The sequence below is a fragment of the Crocodylus siamensis genome, chromosome 6 (genome assembly GCF_052110815.1).
Source record: "Crocodylus siamensis isolate JL-2025a chromosome 6, ASM5211081v1, whole genome shotgun sequence".
NCBI lineage: Eukaryota > Metazoa > Chordata > Crocodylia > Crocodylidae > Crocodylus > Crocodylus siamensis.
The window spans coordinates 48,758,540-48,780,927 of NC_143400.1; the positions used below are offsets into that span (position 1 = coordinate 48,758,540).

The window sequence follows — 22,388 nt, forward strand, 5'->3', positions numbered from 1 at the left end:
ATGGGACGCGGTATGCATGGAGTTGCCTCCTCCCTGGTTTCTTCCTCTCCGTCCTCCTCGTCCAGGGCTGCCAGAGCTTCATACCTGTTCTCCAGCCAGACTATAGGAACTAGTGCTGCCGTGTCTCGATCAGCCCTGGCACGGGAGGTGGCCATCTGCCACTCAGCAGTGGAGGGCTTATCTTGAGGTGCATCCTCCTTGGTCGTACAACCCTGCAGGGAAAGAAAATAGCTGTCAATTTCTTCCTCTGCCTCCCTGATTCCCCTCAGCCTGCTAACCTCCTCCTGGAGCTCACTCACCCGCACCTCCAGGGCCCTAAGGCAGGTGCCTGCAGGACAGGTGTGGGGGTCTCCAGTCCCTGCCCCCCCAGGCCTTGTTGGGCAGGTCCCGCAGGCCAGGGGGTTGGGGAACGCCAGCTCCCCCATGGGCTCCATCTGGGTGGAGGCCTCAGACAGGCCCCAGGAAGGCTGCACCCCCTCGGGCAGGGGCCCTGGTAGCACTCTGTGTCGACAACATCATAGGAGTTTCTAGCTGAGTTCGGGTCCTCTGGCCCACACTAGCATGAGTCGGACTCTGGGCCCCTCCTGCTCCCCCTCCGGCGCGAATGCTGGCGCAAACGCCAGCGCGCTTTTACAGACCACTCCTGTTTGCACGCTCTGTTCACACGGCTCAGGAGCGTGGCTCCCTACCAGCTCAGCTAGGAGGGATGCGGGGGGCTTCCCCTCCAAATCCGGCTCAGCTGCGTCAGTCCCTTTGTCCCACTTACCTTAGGGGAATCAGCTGCTGCTGACCCCGCTGCTGCTCCGTTCACTTCTGCTGCTCTCGCCTCCGCTTCGGGTCAGGTAAGGAGGCACACGTGTGTGTAAGACACACATGTGCCTGTGTCCTTCCTCTCCCTGCTGCTCCTAGCTCCCGAGTGCCGGAAGCTACGTCAAACTGCGGCTTTTAAAGGCTGCGGTTTGAATTTCCCGCCTCTGTTCTATCTGCCAATCAGGCACTCCGGACTTACCGGAAGTGCCTACCGGCGATCCCACCCCCCCTGCTCTCCCTCGCTGGGGGGACCTGGCGCCTCCCCAACACTAAATGACAGTCCCCGCCCAGCTCACCCTGTTTGCGCACTCTGTTCGCGCGGCTCGGGAGCGCAGCTCCCTACTGGTTCAGCTAAGAGGGATGCGGGGGGCTTCCCCTCCAGATCTGAATCAACTGCATCGGTCCCTCTGCCCCACTTACCTTAGGGGGATCAGCTGCTGCTGCCCCTGCTGCTGCTCCATTTGCTTCTGCTGCTCTTGCCTCTGTTCCGGGTCAGGTAAGGGGGCACACGTGTGTGTAAGGCACATGTGTGCCTGTGTCCTTCCTCTCCCCGCTGCTCCTAGCTCCCGAAGGGAGCATGGAACATGAAGGATCATGTTCATCTTGTGGTCAATCATGACCCCCAAGTCCCTTTCATCTGTAGTGCTAAACAGTCTAGCACTGCCAAGCCTATAAGGATGCTTCAGGTTTTTCCTCCCACGGTGGAGAACCCTGAATTTTTCAGTGTTAAACACCATCAGGTTCTCATCCACCCATTTCATGAGCCTGTCAAGATCTGCCTGGATCACCCTCCTGTCCTCAGGTGTGGATGCTTTACCCCAGAGTTTGGTGTCATCAGCAAACTTGGCCAGCCCACTTCTAACACCAATGTTTACAACATTGATGAAAATGTTAAAATGTATAGGTCCTAGGACAGAGCCTTGAGGGACCCCACTGGTCACAGTGCACCACGACAATTGACTTCCATCAACCACCACCCTCTGGGTCCTAACATGAAGCCTATTCCCCAGCCAGCAGATCATGGTGTGGTTGAGGCCACAGTTAGACAGTTTGGTCAAGAAGTGATCATGAGATACCAGATTAAAGGCTTTTTTTAGGTCAAGATATACAGCATTAATCTCTTCCCCCTTGTCCATGTGATAGGTCACTTAGTCATAAAAGGAAATGAGGTTGGTCAAGCCAGAGCTACCCACAACAAACCCATGCTGGGTATCCCTCATGGGATAACATCAACTAGACTGTTAAGGATGGCCTCTTTGATAATCTCTTCCAAAACCTTCCTCAGGATAGAGTTCAGGCTGATGGGCCTGTAGTGTGATGGATCTACTTTCCTCACTTTCTTGAAGATAGGCACCTTATTGGCCTTCTTCCAATCTTCAGGAACTTTGCCAGAGCACCAGGAGTTCTCAAAGATCCGTGCCGGGGCTGGGCTATGATGCTCGCCAGCTCCTTGAGTATCCTTGAGTTGCCAACTGTCTCTGTATGTATGAAAAATGGCCAAAAATGCCTGTCCTTGAAATTCATAAAATGGAACCATCCAAAAAAAAAATCTGGTGAGTGTTGTTTGCTGAGTGATTGCTGCCTGTGGCCTGACAAAGGGCTTAACAAGGTGGTGTAGCCAGCCTAAGTCCAGGTTAGCATGAAAAGGAAAGGAAGTCAGTCACTAGGGAAAAGGAAATAGGGCAGTTTGCAAGTCTATTCTCTGATCAGTTTTCCTCACTCATCTTTGGAGGGGTGCTTTTAAGGTAAATTGTTCTTTTTAATTAAATGTAACCTAGATATCTATCTGAAATAACTTAAACTTTAGTGTTGAGCTCATTTTACATTTCATTACTTAAGTCCCTTGTTTAACTTTCAGTTGCAGTTAGGGCAGGGGGAGGGAGTGCGGGTGCAGCTACCCTTGAAGCCCAGGTGGCTGTTCCTACACTGCCTACTTTGCCAAATCCTGAATCCACTCCTCAGCGTGTCAACATGCATTCAGGTGAGGCAGATCTGGTATATAAAGAATATCTAAACCTTTTGCTAAGGTGTCTTACTGTAGCAACCTCCCAAGTTTTTCTTGCATTCTCTCCCCTTCCCCAACCATTTCTGACTTTTTCTCTCCCTCTCTATTCCCTATAGATAAGTATAAGTGAGCTCAGACTTACGATAAGCTTTAACATTTTTTATTTTCCTAGCAAGTTTTTGGTTTTGGATATCCAGTGTTTTATATTGTATAGTTATTAGGTTTCTATTGATTTTTACTGTTGTATATTGTATTATTATCATTTTTGTATTGATTTGTATTGTTTCATATGGATATTGTACGGTCTAGGCCTGTGTTTGTAAGTGAACCAAAGTCATGTCAAGTTTCCATTTTATATGTCAAGCCTCCATCTTGTGTCCTCTGGCTGGGCATCCCAGGTTGCAACTGTATGAGTCATGTACCCCTCCCATGTAAATTGGTTCCTGGATGAATAAGAGTGCTTGGGAATGATTGAAATACAATGGTAGCAGGCTCTACTGAATGGCCTGTAACAACTGGGCCATCACCTCACATTGATTCATCCAGGAACCACAGACCTCATCCAAGAACAGAGGCATGAACCCAGCATTTGAAAGACAAAAGACCCTGAAGAACCAGCAACTCTACCATTGTACCCCACCATTACAGACACCTGAAACTGTACATCCCTGCATGGAGCACACATGCTTAGTATGCCAGGGACTGATCCTTGCCTGGGCATGCCTCCTGTTACAAGGGTCACACAAGGTCTGTCTCTATAAAAAAAAAAAGGGCAGTAAAGACAGACCCAGTGGGACACCCTCTCTATCTGGACCAGCACCATGCCACACCACCTATCCACCCAGGGGCCCTGCCAGTGACCCCCCTCTGGGAAATACCTACTGGACTAGGACCACTTTCCAGCCTGGGATAGATAGATATTACCTGCACACCTCCTCCTACAATTTGGATTCTCTCTCTCTGTCTCTCTCTCTCCTCCTGGATTTCAGTGGACTTCAGCCCCTGCACCAAGACTCTCTAACCCCTGCTGCCATTCTGTGTGTGTGTGGGTGGTTGGGTGGGTGGGTGCAAGGGAACCAATAAGACTTTGTATCACCATCTCCCTTGTTCAATAAAACCACTGTCATTTGCAACTCCAAGTTGAGTCATGTTTTACTGAATTCCAGTCCCTTTCCTATCTTAAATTCCAGCCTCATTTTCTCTCTCTCTCAGCTCCAGCCCCACCTCTCTGTTAGTTTCCTGATCTCCACCCAATTCCATCTCCCCTTTTCTGCCACCTCTCAGCCTCTCCTTGCTTTCATGCTGTCCCTGCTGCCTTTCAGCCTCCTGTGCCATCTACTGCCTTTTCCCTGTGACTTTCTGCTGCCTTCTTCTGCTTTCATACTGTCCTACTGCCTTTCAGTCTCTCCTGGTGCTTTTCCTGTGATTTTCTGCTGTCCATCTCTCTGTTTTCAGGCTTCCCCTGCACTTTTTGTAGTCATCCCCACCTCCCTGCAGCTTCCCAGCTCCTCATGTGTCCTGCAGTTTTCTCCAGCTCCCAGCACCTACTGCTGCTCCCTGCAGTTTATCTAGCTTATCTAGCTGCCCCAGAGCCAGATCCTCTGGCTCCCCACTCTGAAAGCCCCTCTTTATCACCCACACTTTCCCTTAGTCCCATTTTCCCTCTCCTCACCTACCTTTTCAGCTCCCCCATAGCTCTGGCTCAAATCCCAGACTCTGTACCGGCATCGCTTCCTTGTTCTGCAGGCTTTGGGCATTGTCATTTAATCAATTAAGATCAATTAACCTAAAGTTACCCCCGAGCCTCAGTTCTTCAGCTCAGGCCCCTCTAGTCTACCAGTTCTAATCCTGGTCCTGGTAACTTTAACTCCCTACATTTCTACTTTCTTACCTTAACCTTTCTCCAGGTATCCCCAGTACACCAAGCACATACATACATGCACATCACAACACCCAACTTAGGAACTCATCTGTATGTGTAGGTGGGTGGTATGTGTGTAAATTAGTGAATACATATATAGATACCATTGTGTGTGTGTGGTATATAAATTAGTAATCCACATATGTGTATTGGATGTGCAGGTGTTTCATAGATTCATAGATGTTAGGGTCAGAAGGGACCTCAATAGGTCCTTTCTAACTGCCTCCCTACAACTGTAAGCTGAGGAGGTATACTCCTCTTTAGTAATCTCTCCCTGTTTTCACTGCTTATGTGCTCCCTTTTTTGCCCTTAGGCTGATCTGGAGTTCTCTGGTCAGTCAAGGAAGCCTCTTGGCCCCTTTCCCCCTTCTCCCCCGCATCGGGATCATCTCCCTCTGTGCCTGAAGGATCATTTCCTTAAGGCACAGCCACCCTTCCTGGTCTCCCGTCTTGCCAAATCTCTTACTCTGAAGTGTGTCATTGACTAAATGCCTGAGTTCGCTGAAGTCAGCCTTCCTAAAGTCTAGCACTTCCACCCTACTAGATACCTTACCCAGTTTACGCATTATGATGAATTCTATTATTTTGTGTGTTGGTAACTGTGTTAGTAATCTGTGTTGGTAACTAATTCTGTATAAATTTGGTGTGTGTAGTGTGTATGGGCTTAAATTGGTAATAGGTATGCATGTGCCTAGGCTGGTTTGGATGTGTATGTGCCTGAGCTGGTAGTGTGAGTGTGTATGCCTAGTAGGGGTATATGCACCTAGTGAGTGTATATGTGCTTAATTGATTTTTATGTGTGCACACGCAATTGTACACCACACCCTCCTGTCTAACAGCACAATATCGAGATCCTGAGCATTGGCCTGACCCCTCAGGGCAACACTGGGACCTGCACTGTTCAGCATATTAATAAATGATTGGGGGAAAGGAATGGATAGTGAGCGAGTGACTTTTGAAGATGATACAAAATATTACTGGGCAGTCAAAACCAAAACTGATGATGAGGAGCTGAGAAAGGTCTCGCAAAACTGAATGAGTTGGAAATGTTGAAAGAAGAAATTCAACATGGATAAATGCAAAGTTACAAATATAAACAGGAGAGGAGGGAATGCCCCCAAAAACCTGTGTATTAATGTGTTACCACTAAGAAAAGAGACGATGGAGTCATTTTTTATAGTTCTCAAAACCATTATCTCAATGTGCACCATGATCTCAAAGGCTAATAATACATTAGGAATCACTAGGAAAGAATTTACAACCAAAGCAGAAATCACTATGCCACTATGGAAATCAGTGTTATACCGCATCTTGAATACTATGTGTGGTTTTAACACCGCGTGTTTCAAAGAACATAAAAACTACCATTCTAGGACCCTTGTTACACCTTACTCTCTGAATCACACAAATGTTGATCGGTGTCCGTGCTGTCTCAAGTTTGGGGCAGCCACACATTCAGGCCAGCAAGGGTCTGGAGAAATAAAAGGTATGAATCCCCCACACTATTCTGGGCTTCCCCCACAACACCCTGGGGGTGCTCCCCACTCTCCATTCATGGGCTTCCCCTCTGCCTTCAGGGTCCCCCTTTCCCCTTCCTGTCTCGGGGTTCCTTCCCTCCCTTTGGGCTTCCTACCACTTACTTCTGGTTGCCTGCACGGTCTGTCTGAGAGGAGCAGGCAGGGAAAGTTTAATCTTCCTGCACAGGCCAGGGCCCCACCATCACCATTGTCATACTGTTGCTCTTCTTCAGGCTGAGGCCAGCCCAGACAGCAGCAGTGGTGAAAGCGGCCAAGCAGGCAATTTCCTTCCTGCCCCCTCAGGGCATATAGCACTGGATGCCACAAGTAAGTAGGCAGAGGTGTGAGGGGGCAGTGAACAGGTATGTGGGGTGCTGAGGAGGGAGGGGGTAGCAGGTGGGGTCTTAGTATAACACAATCTGGGTAACGGATGAGATCAGAGATAATTCTACTCTGGAGTGACCTAACATTGAACTACCTAATGAGTGCTTAAAACTAGTTTCAGGTGTTCATGTGAAGACAATCTGGGTATTAACAGCACCAGGAGCTGTCCAAAATTATTATGTAACAAGGCCTTGAGTAAAACCACAGGTATATCTGGCCAGTGGATGGGAAAGCAGCCCAGCTGGGCTGCCTTGCCACCGACGGGGAGATCTAGCAGTGGGGATCTAGCTAGGCTGACTAACGCATCCTGGCAGGATCTAGTGCTGGGGATGGGAAGTCATCCCAGAGTAGTTTGTTATGCTGTAAAATGAGAGCTGATCATTCCTGGCTGTGGGCAACGTTACGCTGAGGGATCTCACAATGCTAACAGGGAGATTCAGTGTTTTGGGTACCAATAAAGGAGCCATCACTAGAATTGGACTGATAAATGCTGAACTGGGTGTGTGCAAACACGGGTTGATTAGCAGTTGGAGCAGGGATCCCCCATCGTGTAGTGCTCCCCTGCTTCTCTGGTCCCAGAATTCAGTGAGATCCCTGCCTTGGAATTTCTGTTCTCCATTCTGAATGCTAATGGAAGCACGTCCCTTTCCCAACTCAGGCAAATGGGACTAGGAGAGTTGCCTTCATCCTGTCACCCTTGTCCGGTGGGGTTTAGGTGCGTCTCTCATTGCATCTTCATTGCCTTTGGAAGTCCTTCTCCTGATCATTGCTGGTTCAGGCAGAGGTGGGGGTGGGAAGGGGGAGAGTCGAGAGTCCTTTGTGGGTCAGACAGGCTGGGTGTTGCACCAGGGCTCCCCAGGAACACAGAGCTGACAGGTTACACTTTCCATAAGAGTCTTCTTACTCATAAATGTGTTCTCATCTTTCTACATCTCTTCTCAAGTCACTATGAGGCCAGTGAGGCCAGTTATTTCCAAACTCCCTTTCAGAGCCTTAGCTTAACTTGCATGGCTTAGCATAACAAAAAGCTCTATAAGTGTATTCCCCTTGAAAACTATGTGAACAGCCAGCAATGCAAATCATGTAAATATGCCAGATGTGGGTCAGCCTCAGAGACTGAGCTCCATCTCATCAGATTTTACTACCTAACAACTTACAAAAGCCACACTTTTTATAGAGAGCTCTTCTCAGAGCTTCCTTTACCTCTTTGTTTCTGAGGCTATATATGAGGGGGTTGACCATGGGAGTCAAAATAGTATAGAAGAGTGAGAACATCTCATGTAATCCCTTTGAAAGGTGTGTGGTTGGAACCATGCAGACAATTAGTAGCGATCCATAAAACATTATGACTACAGCAAGGTGTGAGGAGCAGGTTGAGAAGGCCTTTTGCCTTCCAGCAGTAGAAGGGATTCTTAGGATGGTGGTGATGATGCAAACATAGGATGTAAGGGTTGAGAGACATGGGAAGAGGGACACAAGAGAACATAGCGGGTACATGATTAGCTCTAAGATTTTGGTGTCAGTGCAAGCAATTTTTATGATGGGTGCAAAATCACAAAAGAAATGGTCAATTTCTTTGGAGCTGCAGAACTGTAGTTGAGATATTAATATGAATGCTATGGTGCTGCTCAGAAATCCACATGTCCAGGAACAAGCTACCAGTTGGATGCAGACCCTGACATTCATAAGACTGGCATACTGGAGTGGATTGCATATTGCTAAATATCGGTCATAAGACATCGCTGCTAGGAGGTAGCATTCTGTTGCTCCTAGGGCACCAAAGCAATAAAATTGTGTGATACAGCCACTAACAGAAATGGTTCCGCTCCCAGTCAGGAGGCCAGTTAACATCTTGGGCAAGATTGTAGATGTGTAGAACATCTCCAAGCACGATAAGTTTCCTAGAAAGAAGTACATGGGGCTGTGAAGGTGTTGATCAGCGACAACCAGTGCCAGAATTAGGATGTTCCCAGCTATCGTTACAATGTAGATCACTAGAAACAGCAGGAAGAGGGGAATGCGCAGTTCAAACAGATCCCCAAATCCCAAGAGGATGAATTCCGTGATGGTTGTTTGATTTCTCCAATCAAACTTGGACATTATATTTATCTAAGAAAGTTAAGCAAATAGATCAATTGAAATTGAGAAACCAAAACTTATATTAAATTCAACTGAATTTGTACACCAGTGAAATTTACTGCACTCTTCAACCTATATTCAATTTATTGAATATAATTTTGAGCTGAAATTTCATAAGTTTAATTTCAGAAGTGCCCACACCTCACTACCTGCTTTTGTGTTCTTAACGTTCAACACCTTCATTATAATCAATTTCCCAAAGTATCTAAGGATCACATTTTCAGTGCCTCCATTTCTGAGAAAATTAGGCACCTAAAAACCTTTATGAACCTGATTCTAAGTGACTTACAACTCCAACTACCACTGGTAGGAGCAAATCCAGTCTTGTCATTATTTTAGGGCACCAGTGCGGCATTCTGATGCCCCAAAAAACAGGTTTCTGCTCAAGCAGGATAATTCAACTCAACTACATCAAACACCTGTAATACCTACCTAGTCAATGGCATTATTTTAATGCACATAAAAAAAACCCCTGCTGACTTGCATAGGGAAGTACAGAAGCTGCTAGGTTAACGAAAATGATTTTGGGGTTTGGTATCCATATTTTATGTTTAAAGATTTATTTTGCATTTTATATTTCTTTCTTGACGATAAGAAAAAAAGAAGTGAAAAAACAGGAAGTGAGAGATATATCCAAAAAAAATTAAATAAATGAAAAAGAAATATTTGTGGTGTCAAGATTCCACAGACCAACTACAGATGCTTCCTCAGCCTGATGCATGCTATTCATACCCAAAAACTTGCAAAGAAGATTTTTTCCAACTATTTGAGTTGTTCTAATAAAAGATCAGATATAACCAAAGATCTGGTATGACCACACTTGTAAGACAGTTTTAGTTTTGGAATAAAACCCATAATTGTCTGACCTTTAAAACAGAGTTACAAAGAAACAGCGAGGAAGAAAAGGAACCACCCACTTGTGTTCGACTTCCCTCTTAACAGCATACTTCTGATGACGGCTAACTATTAACAGAAATTCCATTAACACCCATCCACACAGTTTACTAACAAGTCACTCTGAGGTGAGTCTTTACCACTCCCTTTCCTGCTCCCTCTTTTCTGAACCTTTTTTAAAGAACTTTGTATGAGTCTTTCAGGACTTATGAAGTATCAAATCTGTTTCCAGTTTGTTTTGGATAGGAAGGTTTTCCTCCAAGTTCTGATAGACTCGAGTCCTCATACAAGAATCCAGTTCCCTCTTTTGAGCAGCGTTTGCAGTCAGAAGTGTCACCAGCCTTAATGCTACATGGAACACTTGCTTTTATCCTAGGTTTCGTTCACTTGCAGTATTGGGTTCTTTGGTTCTACACGTGGTACAAAGCCAAGCAGCTACAGACCCCTGAATCTATTTTCTACATTCTGGATGATCGTATTTGCGTTTATGTTTGTAGGCACATTTCTTCCCATATGGACATGGTTGATTCTTATAGTCTAGCACACTTGATTTTTTCCTAAGTTGACTGTCCAGTTTGGGGCCATGATGACCAAGAGGAGCATCAGGAAACATAAACTTATTTATTAAGAGCTTTCCAAATGCAACAGAACATTTTAGGTAGCATTGCTTTCCACATCAGCTACCTGCCTGCCTGCTCGCTTGCTCTCTCCCTTAGCAGTGTCTTTGCCAATGGAAAAGTTTACCTTTTGAGATGGATTTTTCTGGCCACATTCTTTCACACTTACTACACGCAAGACCCTTTTGGGTGTAATCAGCTCTGCAGCCTGTGCCTTCACAATTTGTGCTGTCCTGCACATTTGTAGTCTTATTTAGGGTTATATCTCCCCCACAAAGTAGCCCTTATTGTAATTCACTGTCTGCAGTGACACAAATAATCTAATCAGAGCATATTTCAAGTTTCCAAAAGCACAGTTCTTACTCAGTCTCCTTCGTTCTGTAACATCCTGATCTAGACTTACTCTTGATGTTTTTTTAAAATAAAAATGTTTTTTTTCCAAGGGTTTTATTCATTTTTCAGTAAGCAGTACTCCTCAAAATTAGACACTATACCACTTAAATCCTGAGCATTCTTGCACATTGTGGGAAGAAGCCCTGAATATTCTTAACAACTACAGATATGTATAAGACTTAAATATGAATTTATTTCTTCACTTTCCTCTCCTGCCCCTAGAGTTGTTAGTTACTACTTGAACCATTATCTAAATGCCCTTTTGTTTGCTATACTGACAAATACCAGGGGGCAGGTAAAAGTGGCAACAGTTCCACAGCTGATTAAGAAAAAAGACAAACTCTGGTAATGCAGGCAGAATACTTATATAGGCCTTTGTGCCTCCGTGTGGCTGTGTGGTTCCACTTGCTCTCAGGTTCCAACTTCTTCTTCTATTTGAATCTCAAATTATTTCACATTCTTTCTCATGCATTACTTCTGACACCAGGTTATGTCCATCAGGTTCAACAGACAGTCATGCATGAACAATAACTAAACAACCTTTATAGTGGAGCAGTAAGCAAATCTCTGCAGTCTCCTTGTTTCTAACTAGCTACTCCCTAACTGAGAAACCAAACCACAACTCCTATTTTCTTCAGTCTTCTAATTTAAGGAGCATATCTAGATTATAAACTCTAGCAGCACACCACCTTTTGCATAAACTTGTTTTTCATGAGCTTGGAATGTGCCTAAGAGAAGAGGTGAAAGAGAACTTAAAATGGATACTTATTCCTTTACTGTATTAGATTAACTATGGCTACTTTAAAAAGCAATTATGCTATACCTACCTTTAAGACAATATGCTTGAACCTTGGAATTCAGGTTTTCCTTCTTGTCTCTGATTTTCACAGCTGTGAAAATTGTTTTTTTCTATGGCCTACTTCTTCATGTGTCTCAGAACCCTAAGCAAGGAGATCATCATAATCCTTGCTTGATTCTCCTGTTCATAGGTCCTTCTTTTACATGTGCTACCAGAATTGTTCACATTTCTTCTATTTCATTAGGTGTCACTTTTGGTGATGGGTACATCAAATGCCTTGCAAAGGAAAGTGGTCTGAGTATTTATTTGCTTTGTAGAAGAACCAGTTCTGTTAAAACGATGCTGATTTGCCCCATGGTACCACTCTAACTAGAACAGCAACAAGAAAAACAAAACAACTGACCTCAAAGGAAAAAAAAAGTGGATATCGCTAACCTCAAGGGACAAAAAACAGTGAGTTAAACATGAGAAATTTAGCGTGGGGGATGGGGAAGCAGTCCAGCTGGTTGCCTTCCACCCCTAGCGTGATCCAGTGCTGGGGATGGGGATATAGCGTGGGGGATGGGGAGTCAACCAAGCTGGTCTGACTCCCAGTCTCCTGCTGGATCCTGCACTGGGGATGGGAAATCAGCCTAGCTGGATTGACTTCCCATCTCCAGTCTACAGTTGAAACGTTTTGACTAGCCTCATTTTTTTCAAGGCTATTTCAACGGCCTTTGCTTCATTCCAAGTTTGCTGTTTGAACCTTGAAATTAGTTGAAATAGTGTCATAACAAAACAGACAGTGAATTTCCCACAGCCCTCGTACTAACACTTTGGACCATGCTATCAAACATGCCTGAACCACTCTCTCTCAATATTCTCATGGGGTTGCTGGAGCAGGTGGTCTTCCAGGCATCCCATTATATACTACTTTGGCGGCCCCAGGCCTGACCCCGCTTAAACTGTGGCCATCTGCTCTGTTCTTGACAGCGGTACTGTACTGATCGAAAGGTATCAGGATCCGTCACCTCCATTTATTATTTGCCCTGCATGGGAGTTGCCAGCCACTTCTTACTCACCACTAAGGTGAGACCAACATCAGAGCCTACATTCAATGAACACCAGCAACCCCTGGGAATCTCCATAATCATGAGATGTGCCCCAAACCTTCATGCACTGTCACATCCATCCATTCTCCAACCACAATGGCACCTAATAAGACTAATGTCCTGAACAAGTGAGACAGCAACTGGAGCAAAAGGGAGGTAGTTGATCTCATTGTCATCTGAGCAAGAATGAGAATCAGTGGGTGTTCTATCAACAGAACACTAAGAAAAGGGCAACCTGCAGTCATTGCCATGACCAGACTCACTGCTGGTTCAAATTCAAGGCACTGAGATGGTGGGTCATGAGTGCATGCAATAGCAACCATGTACACCCACTATGAGGAACTTGCCTACATCTTTATGGTCAACAACAATCACAGTCAGGTCTGAAAATGTGGTATGCACAGCAGCCTACACTGCTGCCCAGGAAAGTAGTGAGGACTCTGATGTGACCATGGCCAAAGATATGAAGCCCCCTCAGACCAGCACCAGCACCAGCACCAGCACCAGCACCAGCACCAGCATGACTGTCTCCCCCACCCCCATTTCACTTCCCATGCTTGAACCTTCCAGTGCCAAAGGAAGAGCTAGATCTGGATCTCTGTGCCCTAGCAAGGGAAATTCTGGGGAAGGATGGGGAATCAACTGAGTTTGTGCTCGACACCTCTCAAGTTTCCCCTATAGTCAGGTCTCCTTCCCCAGAAAGCACCTTGGGGGAGTGTCACGGGGTCACGTAGGTGCCCTGTGACTGGGAATGAAATTGACAGAGCTGCCAATCACCAGGGCAGCTCAGGTGCCGGTTGCCAGGGCGACCAGGCGGGTCAGGTGGCCAGAAGGGGGCAGGGCCAGGCCTTTATAAACAGCCCAGGCCGGAGCCTGACCAACAGTTCCCCTTTGGCAGCTGCAGGAGCCACAGATTTGTGGGAGAGCTGAGCAGCAGAGTCAATGGTGGTAGTTTGGCCAGCTGCAATGATTTGAGAGGTATGGGAGAGAGCCAGCATTGAGAGGAGCTGGGTTCATAAGCTTGGGGCTTATGATTCTGTTGTAAGCCAGTAGGGTTCTGGTGTGGGTTAGAGCCGTTTGGCTTCATGGTTTAGTTATCCTTAAACTGGAGGACTGGGTGAGGCTGTAGGGGTGTGAGGAGGTCTCACGGGGGCTCCCCAGTACCTTGGGGGTTCCCGGTGCCCGGGGGGGCATGGTGAGCAGTGTCATAGTGGGCACAGCACAAGGAGTGCCAGAGAGGCACTCGGGGTGTGGGGGTTGTAGTCCCAGCCACGAGAGGCACGGCGCAGGCCCCAGAGTGGGGCAGCGGGTGCGAGAGGCACGGCGTAGGCCCCAGAGGAGGCGAGAAGCACATGAAGTGCGGCAAAGGCTCCACAGAGGGCGAGGAGCAGGATAAACCTGAGAGACAGGCCCCGTGGGGCAAGGCCTGGGCACAGCGAGCCCAGGGGCGCTGGTAGCGGGGTGCAGGTTGCTTAACCTGCCCAGGGGCGCCGGTAACGGGGTGCAGGTAGCAGGGTGCCAGTGGCGTGGGAGGCCCAGGTAGATTGGAGAGGGGCACTGGGGAGTAACAAGTCCCAGGGGCGCCAGGGGGGTGACAAGCCCGGGGGTGCCAGAGAGGGGCACAAGGGCAGGACGAGCCCAAGGGGTGCCGGAGAGGGCGCCAAAGGGCAAGGGACCCAAACAACATCCAGAGAACAGCTGCGAGGCTTGGGGTGTGCTGAAGGGGAGGTAGGAGGCACGCATTGCCCTTAAGGCAGGGGTGCGCTGAGGCACCCCCTACGGAGTAGGGGTAGTAACACTCACACCATTCACCAGGGGATAAAGGCAGCCTCCCATCTGAACTAATTGTCATCAAAGACGTGGCGGGTGAGAACCAGGGGGTGCTGAATCACCTTGAGTGACGGTAGGGGGTGCTAGGGAGTACACGGCCACTCCTAGGCCCCATGCCCTCACAGGGAGGTTGACTTAGAGGTTGTGGAGGCAAATGGCTCAGCTGAATCTGCTCCTCCTGTTGCTTTCCCACTGACTGCTAAGGAGGGGGAAAGTAGAGCATCCATACATGCACCTGCACCTCAAAAGCAAGTGGGTAGTATGGTCTGGGATCATTTTGAGTTGGCAGATGATCCCATGTACACTATCTGCCTCCACTGGCAAGCCAAAACCAGCAAGGGGGCAAAACACATAAGCACCTTGAGGATACTGATACATCTCCACAGGCACCACCAAGCCAGGAAGTGAGACATACAGAGACCTTTATGTCAAGGCATAGAGACAATCTTGTGCAGACCACCTTGGCACTATAGGTACCTCTGTGACCACAAATGGTTGTACTTTCCTGGAATTTTCTGATTGTGAAAGCCCTCCCTGAAACAGCTTGAGTTTCCTCTGGCACTCCATCCTAGTAAACTCAGTCTGTGCAGTCCAGCATCATTTCATAGTAGGAGAGGACAGGTCACAGGGGTTTCTCAGGCCATGAGTCTGTGCGGGGTGGGTGTGGGGAGGAGCTAGCAGCAGAACCCCATCTCAGAAAGAATCCTCCAGCATACAACATCCAGCTGGTAGTTGTGGTGCCTTCTCAGTGGCAGTCTGCCAATTCCCTCAATGCAGGAGCAGGTAGGGGAGATGCATGCTTGCTTCATTTGGACTCTCAAGCCATGCATTGTCTGCTTGTGTACAACTTTTGTGATTTACTGGCTGACAGTTAATCTAGGTACAGATTGAATGCCTCCCTTCTCATGTCTCAAGTTTAGGTTAGATATTAGGGGAAACTTCTTACAAGGAGGGCAGTTAAGCACTGGAACAGGTTACCCAGAAAGGTGGTGGAATCTCCATCCTTGAAAGTTTTTAAGACCCACTTAGTAGGGATGTGTGAAATGGCTGTGTTTTGAATCAGTTTTGGATCCAGCCGTTTCAGAGGACAGTGATTCATTTTGGTGTTTCAGATCACTGTCCTGTTTTGTCTCAGACAAATCTGTTTTGGAGATTCAGCTCTGTTGAATCTCCTCTGAATCTGTTTCAAACAGGCTGCAAGGGAAGCTTCACATAGCCTTACCCAGCCAGGCTACCCAGCTTGAGACTGGGGGCTACAGCACCCCAGCAAGGAGTGGCATGGGGCCAATGGGTGGCTTGTCCAGGGGAGGGAGAGGGTCATTGCCCTCCATGCAGGTGACGAGACCCCCGCACAGATCTATGATCCCTGTCATGCTGGGTAGCAGGGTAGGGAAGCAGCGCAGAGCATCAAGAAAGCCTGCTGGCTCCTGCCACACAACCTAGCACTGCAAGGAGCAGAGATCCGCACTGGCATTCTCCTCCCTGCTGCTGCCCTCCCTGCACTGGCCCAGCAACATGAGGCTGTGTGGGGCAGGCAGCAGTGGTGAGGAGACCCTGATGTGGGTCTCTGTTCCCTGTGGAGCCAGGTCATGCAGCAGGGACCAACACTGCCCTGCTGTGTGACCCGGCTCTGCAGGGAGCAGAGATCTATGCCAGTGTTTGCCACTGCTGCCTGCCCTATGCAGCCCCATGTTGCTGGGGTAGCGTGGGGTGGGCAGTGGTCATGAGGACACCCCTGGTATGGATTTCTGCTCTCTGTGCAGCCAAGTCAGGTGGCAGAGCAGCAGCATACAGATGTTTCCCTGCAAACCTGGCTCTGAAACATTTCTGAAATGTTACAGATGCCTTGTTCCATTTTGGAGATGTTTCTGAGCCTTCTGTTTTAATCCAGATTTGGTATTTTGGGCACTGAGACAGCCCAAAGCACCTCTGAAATGAAATGGCTGCTGAAATTTCACACAGCCCTCCCAGTTAGATCAAGCCCTGGCTGGGATGATCTGTTGGGGATGGTTCTGCTATGAGTAGGGGGTTAGACTAATTCACCTCCTGAGGTTCTCACCCTCTCCTATCCACCAACACTAATTTTCTATGATTGTATGAAGCTGAGTAAGCATTGTTCAGGGATAGTCTAGGAGTAGCTATACCTAAAGTGCTTGTAATAAAGCCTAGGAGCCCACCTCTCCCCCCCCCCACACACAGTGAAGATAACAATGAGAACTCTGTATCTTTAAGTAGGTGTCTATTAGACAAGATCATGCTCAGTATCAGAAGAATGAAATGGATCTCCACTCCTGGCTTATTTGCGAAAGAAAATTAAAGCTGCTGGGAAAGTTTTATGGAGGGGATACAGAAAGAAGAGTTTGGGTTCTATAGTTAGAGGATGTCATATGTAAAGTTACCCTTGCTGTCCTCGGATTGTTTGGCTTACCAGTACTTCTGAGTTTTGCTGGTTGCCACATAAGACCAGGAAGAATTTTTCCCATTCTCCTTTTCCTACAAGTATTAGGGGGGAGTAGGGTTTGTTTGCTCTTGCATTCCTCAGAAGCATTAGGTGTTGACTGCACCCAAGGCTGGGGATTTAGACTGGATTGTGCCAACACTTCCCTTGGGACTAAAACCTAGAGGTTCCCAGTTAGAGAGCCTTGACACTCTGTTCCAGGTTATCATCCCATTTGGAATCAGGAAGGAATTTTACACTGTGGTCAGATTGGTACAGACTTGGGGGAGGGGTTTGTAGTACAGGACATGGCTCTCTTTACTGAATCTCTCCAGTGAATTTTAACAACTCTTGGAGCAACAGGATACTGACAGCCCTCATTCTCCTGATTTACCTATGGCAGGCTAGTGGACTTTTTGCATCTTTGGGCAATATGACTTTTATTTGTGCATAAGGTTGATTGCCTAGTTTTTAGAAATAGGTTAGACAAGGACTTGTTTGGAATGGTTTCAGTATAGGGATCCTGTCTGAAAGGGGTTGAACTAGGGGAAGGTCGACTTCCTGCCCCTTGGGCGGGGTGCTGGACTCGATGATCTTCTGAGGTCCCTTCCAGCCCAAATGTCTATGAAACTAGATGACTTCTGGAGGTGCCTTCTAGCCATACATTTATGATTCCAAGATTTCATTCATTGTTTTTTCCCCTGTTAAAATGTTTTACATTCATAGCTATAACAGGAGTAGCTCCCTAGGAGTTGCTGTGCTCTCCCCTAGTGCCCGTTACCATGTCCAGTCGATCTACGATGCACCCTCAATCTTGCCCGCCACATCTTTGATGTCAGTTATGTAATTAGGGAGGCTGCCTCTTCAGTTTCCTGGACACGGTTATCCTCCTGTACATTAGCCCGGCTCCGCTAATGTTCCTGGGCACCCCAGCCTTATGGGCTATGCATGGCTCCAACCACCCCTTTACCATGCCCCAAGCCTCATAGATCTACCGGATGTCGTTTGGTCTTAACCACAGCCCTTGTCTCTCTCTGCGCCCTCTGGCACTCTGGCTTTTCCTCCGCCTTGTCTCCCACCACCCCCTTTCTATGGGGACTTCTCACACTGCCCCCTTGCTCTGGGGCTTCTCGTGCTGCCCCCTTTTGCTCTGGGGCTGGGGTGAGTGCACCCAAATAACATGCCCAATCTGGTGCCGGGGTCCCCATGCCACCATGGATCCCCTATGAGGCCTCCTCCAACCCCTAATAGTCTCATCCAAACCACCGGTGTAAACAACAAACACAAAACATAAGTCCCTGGGCTATAACATAAATTCTAGATGCTTAGCTGTAACCTCCTTTGAGCCACCCCACGGGTACTCCATCTCTTCCCCAGTATCAGCCTGCTTGTGCAGTCCAGCTTTTCCTCTTTCCTCACTTAGGCAGAGCTCCTTCTCCCTTGGCGGCCAACACCCCCCCGGCCTCAGACTTGTGATTTATATAGGCACCCGGCCCTGCCCCTTCTGGTCAGCTGACCAGGCAAGTGTAAGTCACTACCCTCATTAACCTGTTGTCCTGGCAACCTGCACCTGCATCCTTATCTCTCCTCTCAAAGTAGCAGGCACCTTAGAACATGTAAGGTTATTGTAGCAGGACACTATTTTCCAGAACAGGTGATCAGCTGAAGTCCAACCCTACTGAACATGTTCAGTCAGTGAATGTGGGCAGTGCTAAATGGCAACCTAGGTTTTTAGTTAAAAAAACAAACAAACAAACAAACAAACAAACAAACAGAAAACACTCTCTGTGAAAATGTTCATTGTGGTGAAAGTCCAAAAAGAGGTTTAACTACCAGCCTTAACTCCTACTCCATGTCCTTCCTCTTTGTTTGCCCTCTCTGTAAGGTCTGAAAGCCAGAGATGTTCTCTTTCTCTAGTTGTGGAGGACCTGGAAAAATGAGGCTGCATTCCTGACTGTATCCTGCAGGATAAAGTAATACTAAACAAGAAGGTTAAAAATAGGATCACAGTAACTCCAAAATTCTGAAAGTAGCCCTGAATTTCTCACATTTATTGTCAAAAAAAAAAAAAAAGCTCACATATGTTTGGACCCACATGAGAATCCCTGGGAAGGAAATCAAAGAACTGTGATAAGTGATACCAGAGAAGTCCAACATGTCCTTGATGGGAGTTACGTGATGAGATCCATAGGCTATTGAAGTGGACGGACATTGAAGGAAAGGTGTTTTGTTGGACGAAACATACAAAGTAAAACTGCTTGAACAGTGAATCATGCACATCTGACATGTTTTAGCACGTCTTTGTTTATTCCTTCTTTAGTGTGTTGCCATTTGCCCCAAGCTGCTAGGAGTATTTATTTAAGGCATGGAAGTGTTATGTTGGGAAATCAGTGGATTGATATTTCAGTATATTCTCTGGTTCAAACTTCTTTCTCTTTACCCACTGTGAACAAGCAAATTAACCAGCAGTTTTATTGCACAGATATCTTAAAACCTGTTCCTCCAGTAATCTGTGTCCAAGAAGTTCCATCAGTGCTTCCTTCCAGGGCCAGGCTCCTAAGTCCTAAGTCAAAGGACTTCTACCAGTGAGCATAATGCCACCAGACTTTCCTTGATTTTTCTCTCTGAAAAGACCTGATCAAAAATGTCAAAGTACTTTCATTTAAGATTTTAAAATGTCATAATCCTTTCATTTCATGGGTTTTAAAACATGACAATTTGGGGATTGTTAAAAATATTTTTGTACAAAATATCATTTTTATTATTGTGTTTAACACTTTGAAAAGTAAAACTATTCTTTCCAAACAAAATTAACGGTATTTGTAGAAGCGTTGGAGTGATGTAGCTGTGATTGTCCAAGAATTATGTGAGAGGCAAGGAGTTTTGTGGGTGTTATCTTTTGTTGGATCAGGTGCCTGGTTAGGATAAAATTAGATAAGCTTTTAAATGCAAAGCATTCTTCATTAGGTCTGGTATTTTTTATTCTAGTTAGAACATTGTCTCCTCAACCTGACAGACATTTTGTGAGCATAACACCTAGATTTTGAGACAGCCAAAAAACCTGTGCAGTATAGCACTTATTGTACTTTGTATTTTGTTTCCAATGCATTATAGACATATTTTTGAGGCTGTATATAAGAATGTGGCCCATAAGCATGAAAAGTTAGGCTGAAATTTACAAACCTGTTTAATAGGTTTAAATGTTTGCTTCCTATAAAGATGAATAGAAATGCCTAAGTGACTGAAAAGCTTAGTCTTACAGTGCTACAAACTGTTTTATCCATAGAACATTTGCAAATATGAGTAATTTCAGTCTCATATATACCTCAGTGAACATTGTAATTCTGTTTACAGATGGTAATACTGAGTTCTTAGGTGGAATCTTTCATCTCTTGATCCATAGCTTATTAGAAAGGAAGATTATCCATATCACTTATGGGGAAACAGGGACAGTAGGAAAGGTAACTTGACAAAGGTCACATTACAGTTCCAGTGGCAGAGAAAAGAATACATTTCAAGTCTTCCTTTCCTATTTCTAGTGACCATCCCATAGAGTCCCTTAACTGTAACCTAATGAAAATTCATACCAAAAGCAGCCTGAAACAATTCCCCTTTGTCACATGAAGAACCTGTTTCTGGTCCAAGTTATCTAAAGAAATCAAGAGTGAGTCATGTGAACTGAAACATCAGCATTGCTTGCTGAAGTAAGATCAGGATCAGAGCTGGAACAGGAATCAGAGAGAAAGATAGGCATTTTGGCATTTAACATCCTTATGGTCCTTTTAAAATCCCAGTCACAAAAAAACAGGATCCTTTGCTTGTGCCATTTGAACCCAGTACAGATTTATTAATTTTAGACCAAAGCTATGATTATGATCACCTCATCTGTTTTATTTAATGTAGTGTAGAGAGGACACTGGGTCCTGCATCTAATCTAAAAGCCAGTGGTTAAACCATGACACGTTATTTGGAGAGACATCCAGTACTGATTTACCGATTCCAAGTAGTGGATTATTCAGAATACCCCTTAGCTAGCTGTTCCACTATTAAATTATTAATGTTACTGTATGCCAGATTTTGCAGTCTCTATTGTTCCAGGTTCAACTTCCAACCAGGGGATTTTGGTCTGCTTCATTAAATAGCTGCATATCAATATTAGCTCCTCTCTTACAATGAGGAACTTTTATTTGCAAACCAGTTGTGTTTGGAACAGAAGTCTTTTCATCTCCTAACTGTAACTTAATGGCCCTATTACATCCCTCACTGCAAGAAAACCATCACCTGTCTAGAGGGGAAACTGATGGCCTTTCAATGAACCCCCTCCTGCAAAATGATTTCCTCAGGCCTTCCTTAACCTCTTTGTTCCTCAGGCTATAGATAATGGGGTTCAGCATGGGAGTAACCACTGTATAAGAGAGAGTCACTAGCTTCTTACTGTCAGATGAGAGGTTGGATTTGGGGCGCAGGTGAACAATACCAGCTGTGCTATAGAACAGAGTCACCACCATTAAATGGGCTGCACAGGTAGAGAAGGCTTTACGCCGGCCCTCTGCTGACTGCATTTGGAGGATGGCATGGATGATACGGAGGTACGAGACCGTTATCAAGGAAAATGGGATCATCACTATTAGAACAATGACTATAAAAATCAGCAGCTCAAACAAGGAGGTGTCTGCACACACCAGCTTCAGCACTGGGGGAATGTCACAAAAGAAATGATTAATCTCATTTGGCCCACAAAAGGGTAAGCTGAACAACCAAGCAGTGAATCCTGCCATCACTGGGATACTAGAAATCCAAGACCCAATCACCATCCAAAAACAGTGTCTCCTGCTCATGATGGTTGTATAATGCAAGGGGTGACAAATAGCCACATGCCTGTCATATGCCATGGCAGCTAAGAGAAAACTCTCAGAGGTGACAAAGAGCATGATGACATTCAGTTGTAGAGAACAGGCGGTGAAAGAAGTGACTCTCCTCTCCACCAGCAAACTCACCAGCACATTGGGGACAATGCACAGGCTGTAGAAGATCTCAATCAAGGCCAGGTTCTTGAGAAAATAGTACATAGGGGTGTGCAGGGCAGGGTCAATGGCTGAGATGACAACAATGAGACAGTTCCCTGTCAGGGTGACCAGGAACATCAGAAGAATAAGCACAAACAGTAAAAGCTGCAGGTTGGCAAGGTGAGAAAATCCCAAGAGGACAAAGCTAGTAACAATGGTCTGGTTCCCCATCTTCACTTCTTCAGGGTGTTCCATCTGAAGAATGGTAGCTGTGTAGGGCAGCTAACTTCTACTGGTGCCTTAGAAAATACCACACTTCTGGGATTGAAGTGGACAAAAAAATTACCTTTAAAATCAGCAATAGCAGGAAGGAGCCCCACGACAGGATAGAGAAGCAAACCTGGCTACATCCAAAAGATGCAATGTCATCTCTCTGTCTTTGAATGCTTCACACTCTGGTTAAGTGAGGGTATTTACATTTTCTCCCACTACCAGTGGGACGCTATCCCCAGACAATAGGTTGTTGATCCATGCAGGATGATTAAA

General features: G+C 46.3%; 2 protein-coding genes across 2 annotated transcripts; both read right to left on the reverse strand.

Annotated features, from left to right (window-relative positions):
• Positions 1–7,767: 7,767 nt before the first annotated feature.
• LOC149862760 (olfactory receptor 6F1-like) lies at positions 7,768–8,736 on the reverse strand. The gene has a single exon (XM_090054098.1). The coding sequence runs from the start codon at positions 8,734–8,736 to the stop codon at positions 7,768–7,770; it is 969 nt and encodes a 322-aa protein (XP_089910224.1).
• Positions 8,737–21,113: 12,377 nt separating this feature from the next.
• LOC149862761 (olfactory receptor 10A7-like) lies at positions 21,114–22,097 on the reverse strand. The gene has a single exon (XM_090053041.1). The coding sequence runs from the start codon at positions 22,095–22,097 to the stop codon at positions 21,114–21,116; it is 984 nt and encodes a 327-aa protein (XP_089909167.1).
• Positions 22,098–22,388: the final 291 nt, after the last annotated feature.